This window comes from Fulmarus glacialis, unplaced genomic scaffold, assembly GCF_000690835.1.
Source record: "Fulmarus glacialis isolate BGI_N327 unplaced genomic scaffold, ASM69083v1 scaffold16880, whole genome shotgun sequence".
In the NCBI taxonomy this organism is placed as follows: Eukaryota; Metazoa; Chordata; class Aves; order Procellariiformes; family Procellariidae; genus Fulmarus; species Fulmarus glacialis.
The window spans coordinates 19,595-32,792 of record NW_009188475.1 but is presented as its reverse complement, the minus strand read 5'-3'; the positions used below and the strand labels follow the sequence as shown (position 1 = coordinate 32,792).

At 47.7% G+C, this 13,198-nt stretch overlaps 1 protein-coding gene across 1 annotated transcript in view; it reads right to left on the bottom strand.

Annotated features, from left to right (window-relative positions):
* The window catches only part of SRRM4 (serine/arginine repetitive matrix 4), a gene marked incomplete at its 5' end in the record, with an annotated part of 23,869 nt that overhangs the window by 6,109 nt on the left and 4,562 nt on the right, over positions 1-13,198 (bottom strand). The window contains 3 exons of the mRNA XM_009578856.1: positions 7,654-7,816; positions 8,806-8,898; positions 12,676-12,702. Of these exons, the coding sequence (XP_009577151.1) occupies positions 7,654-7,816; positions 8,806-8,898; positions 12,676-12,702 (283 nt within the window). The remainder of the gene's footprint in view (positions 1-7,653; positions 7,817-8,805; positions 8,899-12,675; positions 12,703-13,198) is intronic.

The following is a 13,198-nucleotide window of genomic DNA, read 5'->3' as shown; positions in this document are numbered from 1 at the left end:
GCAACATAAGTCCATCATTAGAGTCTCAAATTACATGAAAAAAACATAAACCCTCTCTTCAATCCACACTGCCAACTGTTCGCTTGCCTCCTCTATGCAAATGTCATGACTGCTTTTTGTCTGCTTGCTTGTCTCACTTATTATTCATTTTTGTTTCCTTCTGCTTTAAATTAGGCCGTCCAGCCCGTTCCTGGAGGCTGATTGCTTGTGCTGAAAAGTCGCAGCTTGCACTAAATCCCCTTGGGTTTCATGGAAGTGACAAAGGGAACTCAAGTGAGGGAAGTAGTAAAAAAGTATAGGGGAGGAAATATATCCCCCCCTGTGCTGCACTGGAGACCTACGGAGAAGGGGATGACAGCTCTGCTCCTGCCCGCCTCTGCATGGGGGTTCAGCCATACCCTGGCTGGGTTTCGGTGGGTTGCTGAACCCAACGGGGTCAGCAAGGACCCCAAACCCACATAGGCTGCCCTGGGCAGGGCTGTTGTCTGGGACCCTGTGCATGACCAAGGGGATTTACATCATTTGAGTATTTTATAGCTCAGTTTTAACTCCACTGGCATTTGCCTGAGCCAGTCCAGGAATGTACCGGCACTGGGAGCGAGGCTATGTTAGTGCCAACGTCTGCCCTTGCAGTGGGGTGAGAAATAGGGACAAACACAGACCCAGCACATCTTGCACTCTTGTGTGGCCTCCTGCTCTTTCCACTCAGATGCCCTGCTCTCCTCATTCCCGCCCATAAGGTTTGGTCCAGGGTCCTTAGAGTGTGGACACATATGTTTGGTTCCCCCAGCTCGGGATAGTCCTCAAACATGTTCCCAGCAAAGCGTGCTCCCTCAAACACCTGCACATGTCCTCACCCTGTGCTCTGGGGCACGCAATGCCCTCCTTCTATGCCACACTCTCCACACTGGGGACCTAGGTGATGCCCTCACAAACCTGGGGTATTCTGAGCAGAGAAAACCACATTGCGATGTTGGTAATATCTCAGGGAGCAGAGGAGACCTGGATCAGTTGTCACACAGCAGGGACAGGGCTGGTCCCTTCGGAGAGCTTAGTCCTGGACCGGCTGGCATGGGGACAGGGCTCTTTCTCATCCACAGAGGGGCTACCGACCCAGCCTGTGCCACTTTTCACATGGAGCTCCTTCATCCCATCAGATGGTGCCTTCATATCCACCCTCCTGCCAGTGGCATCTGATCCGTGTCCCCGGGACGGGTGTTGCTCTCAACCTAGTTCAGGAGGTGCTAGCTGGGACAGGGACAGCTGACTCAGACGCATGTGCTGAGCCAGCAGCGACTGAAACCAGAGCGGAGCTGCCAACACACAGAGCAGCTCTCAGCACACAGTCTGCGGAATGATAACTGCCCACAACGTCCTCATGCTCTGAAAACACCTGGAGTTGGAGGATCTCCGAGTACTTCCTATGTTGCCAAAGAGAGGCATTACTGCTTCTGGGGTAAGGGACAGAGGGACAGGAATTAGTTCATCCCAGCAAATCCATACTGGAGCTGGGGGCTCCCCATCCCCACCCCATACTAACTTCTAAGCCATGCTTAGTCCTAATTCAGAGGCATCAGGAGCCCCAGCACCAGACATGGGAAATGAAGTGATCCTTCTTCACTAGCCAACATGCACCTTCGATGCAGAAGCCCTGGACAGAGCAGAAACATCTCCCAGATGTTCCCAACTAGGAATGAGAGGAAACAGACATTGCAAGTCTTCATTTCAGCATCTGGTACTGGTCCTTGCTACTTCTCAGCTCTAGCACTTCTCTACCAGTCCTCATCTACTCCAGTAGAAAATGGAATGTCAAAGGCGCATAAAAGAGCCAGATATCCGGCTCTGTTTTTCACCAATTCTTTCTGAAACCCTGATGCCACATCCAGAACCCCAAGAGAACTGGCCTCCTTGCTATGAACCACTGCACTCTCTCCAACCACATCCCAGAAGATACAGGATTGCGCTTTCAAATAGGGCACCAGATATTTTTTTAAAAGATGGGTTATGGTTTGCATTAGATCTGAGCCCTAACCAAGAGACAACCAGCTTTTGACCACCTTTCATTTACAGGCATAAAACCACCACGTGAGGTACTCCCTGGCTACAGAGATAGGAAAAGCCTGGGGTGGGCTCAGGCCTGCTCCAAGGGACGCTGACCCCAGCATCACACACGCAAACACCTTGCTTCTGTTCCCTCTCAGTCTCAACCAAAAGGCCTTTATTTCTGCCAAGAAATACAGCAGTTTCTTGGCATTTCTAAAACAGCTTTTGAGACTGCCGCTGGGACCTGGGATGCATGCTTTTGCTTTGCTTTCGCTGAAGTCTACCTTCAAAGTAGCAACTGTCGTCAGCACATCACGAAATCTGTCAAATGACCAGGGGATCAGCAAGCTCCTCTGTAGCTCATCTGTGGTAGCAGCACTCTGGGAAGAGGCAACATGTGGATATCAGTGAAATACGGAGCCCACAGTCCTTGTGAGGGCTGGAGGGCCTGGCTGGGGCAAGGCAGATGCCAGGGGGGGACACAGCAGCTTCCCAGCCCCACCACCTCGGGGCACCAGGCTGTAGCGAGTAGCTTCCTGCGAGCTCCGAGGGAGATTTCTGTCCTGCGGCAAGAGCCAGGACAAGTCTCAAGGTGCTCGACTTGCCTGTCTGCTTGGCCAAATTCCCCATCTGACAGCCTTGGCTTTGCTTCTGGTCCATTTTACTGCTTCTGAAAGGCATGCCAGGCACACGAGATGGAAACCAAGTGCCACATCCGAAAACACTGAGCACAGCTCAATTGAATTCTAATGGCTTTTTATTTTTCTAGGGCGTCTTAAAAGAGTCTGCTCTTTCATGAATCTAATTTCCTGTATGTTGGTCCTCCCCCCCCCCCCCTCTAATAAGTAATTAAATAATCTCAGTGAACTTTGCTTCCTCCAGCTTTCAGCAGGGGACCTACTGCTGCCCTCAAGGGAACCCAAGATATATATCTATTGGATTTTTTTTGTTTCAAATCATTATTTAATCAAGATGAAGGGGGAGTAGAAACGAGGCCCTCACTCATATTCCAGACTGTAATTTTGAGTGCAATCCTAGACCAAGAGGCAGCGCCGTCTAATAGGTTACAAAAATACAATCACTACTCGTCTTCCCATTAAACTGAACAAGTCCATTTACTGTGCTGCACAGCCCTGAGGCGAGAGATGACTATACGTTTTCTCAGCCATAAGGGGACTGAGACCCATCAACGAGGATCGTGGCACAGCCTCACTTATAGTTGGAAGATTTCTTTCTTGGGTCTTTTTTCTCTTGTTTTGCAACTCACTTCAAAGTGGAGTTAATTTCTTTTTCAGAGGTGCATAATGTCTCCCCTTCTCTCTTTTTCTATGCATTGTAATAATGAAAGGAATAAAAAACTGCGTCAATGACCCCAGCAAGCCTTGCTCTCGGCGAGGGCCCAGCAGACGTCTGCTGAGGAGCTGCCGGCACAGGGAGCAGCACCTGCTGAGAGGGGCTGCTCGGGGGAACGAGGCTGTGTGCCTGGTCTGGGGTACCTCCACCTTCCAGAGCAGGGGCTGGGGGGCGGCCCTCACCTGGGGGAAGTGGGCTCACCTCTGCTGACAATTTGCCCCAGCTGAAAAGCCAACCTCTTGCTAAAGGAGTACAAAAGGTAGCAGTGCTGCAGGAATACAATATAACCCCTTTTTGCACAATTATGAGTCCCTGACTCAAGGAATATTGAGTGGAAAATATCCTTTTTTTGCTAGACGCAGAGTTCAGGGTGAGGCTTTCTCTACCACAAGGGCTAAGCTAAGTCCAGGAGCATGGAGGCAATGACACAACTGTCCCTGCAAGGTCAGAGCTTGGGTTATTTGGGGCTGGACGGCAACACTGCTGAGCAGCCTGGCTCACAGATCCATTTCTGGGGTAAATTCCTGAGAATGCCAGGCAAAGGTTTGTTCCTTTGCAAAGATCTTCTCAGCCTGCTCGGGTGCAGCCAGTGTCGCGTGACACTGTCCCCAGCTGTCCCCAGCTCGGCTCAGGCCAGGCTGGCACTGCTTTGGAGCAGGGGTTTGCCTTCCACCGCCTCCTTTGGTACCTGGGGTACAGCACGGCCCTCCCATGGCTGCAGGCATCCCTCCTTCACCCCGGGGCTGCTGGTCTTCCTGTGGTCCCAGTGCTGAGCTGTGAATTTATTGGACAATAACCAGGGGTACCTCCGTCCCCTGGCTGGGAGGAGAGAAAAGGAAATGCAAAAAGAGAGCAACTTCCGTATTTATGGAAGGCTTTGCCTTTCTGCTCTTCAAGGGCCCTGTTCGTTGTCAGAAACATGCTGCCTAACAGTTAAAAGAATAGCTTTTCCCTGTGTAAACCAAACCCCAGGCTAGAAAACAGAGAGCAACAGCAAGCCAATACACAGATCTGCTACAAGGTTCCCTCCTGCACACGCTGTCCCAGCCCCTGCACAGCATCTCCTCACTTCTACCTTTCTGCAGGCACACGAGCACAAAGACAAACAGCACCATTTGGAACAACCGTACCCCACTGAGCCTCACTGAAAATCTGGCTCAAGCCTATGTTAATTTGTGACATTGTAAACGAGTTTCAGTGGAAGTAAAGGAGCTGGCAAGGAAAGTGTATGCAGCATGCAGTTATCTTCATCAGGTACAACAAAGGCAATTAGATTCATACCCTGCAGGTATTTATATTGCACTGCCCAACTGAAAGCACAGTGGCATGTAATACATCTGTATCGGTGCGGAATAAAGTGTCTGCAGCAGGTTAGAGGTATTCTGTTCAAAAATGGATGCTGCATATTACCCACAGTTTCTCTGCATGCTAAGGCACAGACCCACAATCTATTCTCAATAGGTGGCTATTGCAGCTGCATGGGATTAAAGAGAATGAGAGAGAGAAGCTTGGAAATTCACTGCCAAAAAGAAAAGTAGCAGGGAACTTTGGGGTGTTTCTGCATGTGTGCATGCCTCTGTGTGTATGTGCGTGCATTAACTTATGCATAAAGGCAAGAGGGAAAGAAGCAGCAAGGTAGATGCACGGGCAAGGCATTATTTTGAATGCTTTATCCCTCATAAATTAAATTTATCCCTACAGGTAGACCTAGCTAGAAATTGTGGCTATTCCAGTAGGAAGGAAGGAAAACAACCTGGTGGGTGGGGTGGCAGAATTTACCAGAAAATGCTTCAAATTTTCAGAAAAAAATACAGAATACAGAATAAAAGTTGGCTTAAAGAGCAAAGTCTTTGATTCAGAAGTGCTATAGCATTACCTCATGGGAGTTTGTGTATTGTCGCTCTGGGTGTCTTCTGGAGGTTGGGATCCTCCCTGGACAATCCCTTTGCTTTGGAGATGTGACAATGCATCTCCCCAGGTAAGGATGGTTTGGTTTGGAAGCCCAGGCCAGAGGGAAGGGTAGGGAATTTCAGACACCAACCCCCATAGAGGACTGAAATATGGCATTTTTGAATCCCAGTTCTGGAATTTTCCACAAAATCTTTTCTTTTCTAGTAATTTTTGATATGTAATCAACATTTTCTGCAAGAGCACATTTTCATTTCATAACACATCCAGGGTGCTCTCAAAGTAGATTCTGACAGAACTAAGCTTATTTATAGAGCAACCATTTAACTCACAAAAAGGAGAGGCAAAGAGTTGTGTGTAGTCATTAATAAATGAGACTAAAAGTTCCCATTCCATTTTTCCCTTGCCAGTTTTGAGTACATGATATTTAATGACCTTATTCAGAAAAATTTCAGGAGCAGCACTTAACCAGGGGCTTCAATTTAAACAAGTGCTTAAATGTGCTCTTGAATGATGTCCCAAGAGAGCGTACTTCTTTTTGGGAACAAAAGGACACTAGTGAGTTGCATAGTAAAGGTACTGATGCCTTTTAGTCATTGAAGTATTTGCCTGTGTTGTTAACCCTTACTAGAAAGAATACAGCAGGGGCCTGATGGCTTTTACTTTGCATCTATCACTATAAAGCTCTGATTTTCCCTGCCCCGCAGCTTGTGTGCTCATTTACCCCGAGTGAAGCAAGTGGGAAGGGGAGTGCAGCATGCTTGAGTTTAGCTCATTTTAAAGCTTTCAGAATTTTAAATTAGAGTTTACTCTTGCTCAGGGAACAGAACAGCTGGCAGTTGGCCTCACAGGACTCAGGGAGCCTGGCTTCAGAGAGAGGAAACCTAGTATCAATTGAAAACCAGGCTTAGACTTGAAAACATTTATGTAAAACATGTAGCTTGAACGAAAAAAACCACCCTGGTGACATGATGCAGGCTTTGGCTGGTTGATTTTTGGGAGGAGCTCTTAACTTACTTCTACCTTCCCAAGTTGACAGAGGGCAACACCCCAGGCTCATGGCAATAAAAGCTTCGTAGCTTGTTATTCTTTCTTTGAATGTGCGCACACACATGCCTCTAAGCGTGGTGTGCAGGCTCTGCTATTCACGCTCTACCTTATATGGTCTTATAAGCAATGACTCACATGTGCACTACACAGTCAGGAGATGTATATAACAAGAGCAAATGTGCATATCTATAATTCCGAGAGACAGCTTGTGCCTGTCTGTACCCACGTATAATCTCTGTGTATTTTGATCGGAACGCTGTCTGTGCGGGTGAGCAGATAAAGTCTCTCCTCTTGCTGGCACTATTTATCGCATATCTGATGTAGCTACTGCGTATGGCTGAGCTATTTCCAGTTGATGACTGGGCCTAAAGGAGAAAATCAGTTCCCCATTATATACCACTTTGGGGCTTGGAGGACTCTGTACTCAAGACACCTCTAACTTTACACATCCACACGCACGAGTACCAAATTCTGCACTACCTTGAATCCTATGTAGCAATTTATCTCTCCAGAACGCCTATCAGATACTAACACCATGATCAAAGAGCATCACACCTCGGCTTTGCAGCTACTGGGAACAAAGGGGAAATGTGCCATGGGAAAAGGAAGACTTCATATCAGTCTGTATCTAATATTTCTCTCCATCTCTTGCTCCCTCAATTCTAAGGCATGTATTATATCATCTCTTTCCATGTATATGGAAAAAACATGCCAAGGCACTGAGCCTGATTTTACCCTTGGCTGCACATGCAGTTCCCATTAGCATCAATGAGAGCTGCTCATAAGTTCCGAATTTGGCCCCTGGGCTTGTCAGTCCAGAGGAACAGTGATCCTAGAAGGATCCTGATAGTCAGAAAACATCCTCTGCCAATAATCACCAACTCATTAAATGTAAATATTTCTTTTATATATATTTCTTCCCCTGAAGGATTAAACTTTTGGACATGAAGACCAGTGAATTAAGTTCACATCCAGCTGAGCAAAGACTGCATAACAAACACTTCCGTGTGAAATATCATTGCTGGAGGCCACTTTTTTTTGTTAAATGTCCTCAATTCATTATTCATAGGCTAGAGCCTTTGCAAATTTTTCCCCTCTCCTGCCCCACCCTTGGTGTGAAAGTGCTGAAGGAAGGAATGACTTTAAATACATTGGAGAACAGCACCATTAATAAATAATACAGTTTTAACCAACTTTGTCTAACATCGCTATAATTGAGTTATAAAAATTTCATATCAGATTTCTTGCCCAGATTCCTGTGGCTAGTTCAAGCAAAGCAGCACAGTATGTAATACTTACTACTTCCTTAGGAGACAGGAAGCTGTACAGCGGGAGGGTTTGGCTGGCTTTTTGGTTGGCCTGAACCTCTGCAGAGGAGCTTCGCTTTGCCGTGATCTTTGAATGGTGCCGGGAGTGTCTTCGCCGTGTTTTATGCCCTTCCTCCCGAGACCTGGCTCTGTGCCTCCAGAAGACATGAACAGCCAAACCGTTATTCCTCGGTATTGCAGTAGTGCCCATTACCAGCTCCATACAAACTCTTGGCAGCTCTGTGCTAGGCCACTGCCTGTGGGAGAAGGTCTTCCACATGACTGCTTTGTGAAGTCATGATGGAAAGAAAAGGGGTGTTTTGCTTTTCTGCTTTTTTTAAAAAATATTTTGCATCCAGGCTTTGGACCTCAACCTCAAATTTCAGCTCCAATTCATGATTTTACCGTGGCTCAAGGCAAACCATACTTTCACATAGCCTTGAATGTCCCCATGGTAATACACCTCCAAGAGAAGATACACTCTGCTCTTGCATGAGCACCTCTCCAATTACTGATTGCATTCCTCCCCCCACTGATCATCAGCTTTTCATAAGAAAATTCCCAGTAGTTAGGAGTGAAGTGGGAGAGTGGGGGTGGTTTCTTCATAAAGTCAAGTGCTCTCAAGAAAACGTGAAACATGAACTCATGATGTGTATAAACTATGCGACTTGCTATTGCAGTGATGCCGGGTCTAGCACCAGCATCCACTTAGCTAGCCCCAGGATGCATCTGTCATCCACAGGACTGAGATTTTAATCAGGTCAAAGACAGTGGCTATAGAATGCCATGGGCAAATACATTTCCATTGCTAAGACCAAGTTTAAGGTTTTCCTGGGACATGAGCAGTACAGAGCCCTTGGGCTGGAGAAGGGAGACTAGGCTGGAATCAGCTGTCATGGGCTGATCAGCCGTGGGGATTAGAAGTGAGTGCTGGACCAAAAAGCTGCAGCCACTGCTCCTTGAGCCAAAACCCTTCTATGGCTGAGACCACAAGAAGCTCAACTGCCAGTATGTGACACAGCAGCTACCAGAATGGGACGTGGCTCTGCAGAGAGTTTGTGGGTCACGCAGGCTATTGCGATCATGTCCTTGAGCCCACCGGGAAGTGTTGCAGGACACCCAGCTCAGGGAACGGTGATGTTACCTGCTTCGGCAGCTCGGGGAGTGGGAGTCGGAGCTCTCTGAGCGAGAGTGGCGGTGGCGATGGCGATGAGATTTCCGGGTGCGCCCACGAGAGCTTTAAGAAGCAGAGAGGAAAACCACTGTTAGGCACTGTTAGCAGACTGAAGGGATGCAGGACCCAGCAGCTGGAGGCTGAAGTCAATAACATTCAAATCAGAAAGGAGATCTGCGTTTTAAATCAAAGAGATTGGTGTGTGAAACATTGTGCAGGACACCAAGGCATGAGAAATTCTCCATTCCTTCATAGCTACACCGACATTAAGGCAAGCCATCTTACTGAGATCTATGCTAGCATTTTAACTACAAGCTATTAGGTTGACTCTGTAGCCTTCTGGGGGAAGATCTATGGCCTAGCATGCAAGAGTGCAGCAGACAGCACCTATCTTTTCTGCTTTCAAGACTTTAAAGAACTATATGTTCTACTGCTCATCTGCTTGCCCTTCATCCTGCAGCCTACCCTAAGACAACCAGGGAACAGCCTGGGACCTTCCCATTGCTGACCCTCATTGGGGGGGCACTGTCCCTGCAGGCAACCCATCGCAAAGCTCCAACCCTCCATCTCTTGCTCTAACCCTCTCCATAGTGCAGGCTCTTTGTTGAAGAACAGATGCAGAAGGACAGGCTCCAATAATACAGTACACTCAGTAACAGCCAGCCTTCCCCACATTCCCTAGGTGGGAGGGTCTAGCCGGTCCTATGGGCAGCTCTTACGGTTGCTATATAAACATGAAGTACTGCTTCCCTAACTGCAGCCTGCGCTATGCATGGTTCCTGCTTGAGGGACAGGACCATTTTACCTGGCTTCTTATAGGTGTCCAGTCACTGCTGCTCCCTTTTCTGACAGGGCCACAGGACAGTTACCAGCAAACGGTGTGCAGGGACCCAGGTTCAGTGCCCTGCTGCGCTTCTCTTTGCTCCACTCAGGCTATTACTGATGGATTACCTGGCCCTATTACTGAACGGCCGTTGTTGCCTGCGCCAACAGCTGAAGTCCTGCACGCAGACAGCAGGGCGATGTGGGTGGCCAGCTACCTGTCACCTTCTGTGCCCATTCCCTCTCATCATTGCCCACCACAGCAGTTATTTTAGATCTGGTAGTGTGGCCATCTGCTCAGGCTGGCATTGCTGTGCCAGCAGGCAAAGCTAACGATGGGTTAGCTGGTGGGAACAGTCTGGTTTCGTGGCCACACTACACCAGTCACTGGCAGCACTAATACAACCTGCCTAGACAGTATTTAACAGTTTGCCACTATAAAAAACTCAGCAAGTCAATTGCTTGAGAACAACATCTCCTTTAAGACAAAAGGGGAACGTCCAGGGCAATTGCTTGAACTCCGCCTGGTTATTTCCTCTGATGCTTTTCACACCCTATGATTATATTTTTAAAAATGTCACATTTTGGGATCCTCCTTCCTTATTTTCATACAGCTGAAATCAGCAACATGGTGGATTTGTGTGAAAATCCCCATGTTTACTCTTCACCCTCTGCATCAGTCCCTCCAGTTTAAGAGTTTTCCCTTTCTGCAGGAAGAAAAACTGGTCCTGTGTGATTTAGATAACCAGTTGCTCGACACAAAGATAAGCCAAAGCAGTGTGATTATACAAAAATCCTCACCTGAGCTGGCTCATGGGATCTATCTGATCCACACCCAGGAGCAAGGAGAACATTTGCAGAAACCAGGAGTGGCTCAGCTCTGATTTGTGAGCTGAAAAACGAAGGCTAAAACACCCTGGCTGGTTTATCCCCAAAGAGCAATAGTAGCAGCTCTTGTTCCCCTAGGTCAGTACACTCCAGCAAGGCATCTGATCTTTAACCACACTGTTAGGCACCATGTACTGGCCAGTGCTACGCTGGGTTTGGGAGATGCCTGCTTTTACTGATAACCTAGGAAGCCTCAGTTTTACCACTGAGATTTCTGGGTGCATAGCAGCCCAGTTTGAGAAAAAGAGGTGGCTGTGCTACTGAACATGCAGAAATCATAGAGAAAAGGAGATGGGCTTTCTGCACGCCATAGGGATGGCCTGTGCAGGTAGTGCAACATGCTCTGCACCTCATGGATTCTCAATCTCTTCAGTCCCAATGGGTACTGGGGTGACACTGGTGGTGTTGGGGGTTGTTGCCCCTCTGTCACCTTTCTGCCTAAGAGCTAAAAGTTGTGTTGGGAAGAATTAAAGGACAGGTCCTACTAATACCAAACAAACCAGCAGATTTCCGTCTGCTAGCTCAGTTTGTCTCTAGCAGGGTATCCTGAGTCCCAGCAGAGCCAGCCAGGGGCTTGGTGCCCAAGGTTCAGGCCCAGAACTGTTTCCTTGCTCTGAAAGCAGGTAAGAAGCTGCAAGTTGCAATTCCCAGGAGAAGACAGAGAAGGAAGTGAAAAACAGAGAAGGCTTACAGGCCTTCCTTCCAGCCCTGAGGAACCACATTTTATACCATAGCCCTTGATTGTCTGCCCATAGGACAAGGATTGTGCTCTGCTAACACTCCAGGGCAGATGGGAACCTCAACCCCAGATTTTTAGAACCTCCATCACTTCCAGACAATCCCGTCTCTTCCCTCGTCCCCATTGCCTTCTGCTCCCGTTCAGGTATTTAGTTGTATTGTGTATCATGAGTAACCTACTGTAACCTCCAAGAACAGCAAGCAAGGAGGAGCTAAAGCCCTTCTCAATAAGTGTGCCAGCCTGCCCTTTGGGCAGCGGAGGCTGTGGGGCACCGCGCTCCGCAGATTTGAGTTCATCCTCTCATGCTGCCCTCATCAGAAGAGCTGGAGTCTCTGCTCAGGTCTGGATGAACTAGACACTGTACATCCTTTGTATCTGACAAGATACAAAGAAAGTACTGAATGGGATGGCATAAAAGAGAGGGAGAGGAAAGATCTCCAGCCTCTACAAACCCTTTTCCATTCCATCAAAACCAGAATTGCTGGTTTTAGCTGTGAAATAATCCTGAAAATTGCTTAGGGCTGTGCAACCGGTGTTAGCTCCAGGGGACCCACCACATTAAGCACTTCCTAGTCCCACAGCTCTGCACAGGCAGGGCAGGGAACACCATGAATCACTACTTACTGTTTTTTGTGTTTTCTTTCTTCCTTTCTCTTACTTTTGGGGCTTGAAGAACTAAATAAGAAATGGCTAATTAATTCGGAGATTTCTGTTCTGATAAAAAGCCGCACAATCACATGTCAATGTTACAGCTAGATTGCCCAAGAGCGTGCAATAAAGATGAAAAGGATTAATGATTCTGCCACAGCACAGGGAGTTTGAGTGCCTGCTGACAAATCTGGCTTGTGGGCTTGGCCAAAAAGGATCCTCAAAGGGATCAGCCACCCTGGTGGCTTTGCATTTTCCCACAGAAAAGTTGAATACTTCTTGATACTGTACACACACATACTGGAATCAGGGGAGTTCTTCCAGTACACACCTGGAAAGCCATTGACTCTGAATGTTTCAAAGATAGGCACTGCTGGGGTATGCCATACTGTTTGCAAATAAAACCGTAAGAAAAATGAAGACTCAAGGTGCAGGATGGATGCAACATGGATGAGGTTGCTGGGGGCTAGGTTATTCCAAGAGGTCTTTTCCAGTTATGTGCTTGATTGCACAGGTTGGGCTGGAGACCAGATTCCCATGGGGTTTGAGGAATGTATAAGGCTGACTAGGGAGAGGGTAGCTCCAGACCCACAGGGAATGGGGGGAGCCAAGGGCATTCCACAAGGAGACACAGAAGAAAAATGTCTTCTGTCCCCACCCAGTGAACATCAACCTTGTGAGATCTTGAAAAGACCATTAAACTCGTATTTCTAAGGGACCACCCACACTTGCTCAACTCTTACCTGTGTCTTCTCTTCTTTGAAGATAACCTGCAAGACACAAATATGTACATTTAATACAGGGTCTCACAAAATTGGAAATTTGAATCAGAGACAATGTGGTTAGGCCCAGTGTTTAGACTGAGCACTGTGAGAAGACCTCATGTACCAGCTGGGCAGAATGGCCTTGGCTCTTCTTTAGCCAGCTGGCAAGGGGGTAGCTAAGAAATGCCGGTGTGGTGGAAGTGACGATCACAGACTGCAAATAATTGAGAATATGATCCTCAGGATAATGAGTCTATAGAGATCAGATACATCCCCTGTCCCTGGTGGGTCCCTTTTCTCTGCTACTGCCTCCACAGTTTTGCAGTGCACTTAGTTTGAGGGGGCAGAGGTGAGTCCAGTCCCTGGTTTTCTGTATGAAGGACCAAGTAGCAGTCAAAGGAAGAATTCTTTCTGTATAACTCCAGAGCAGCCTCACAGCCAAACGAGCGTCATGCCTCTGTCTTGCCTCCTGGAGCATCCCTAGGATGACACAGGAGCCACC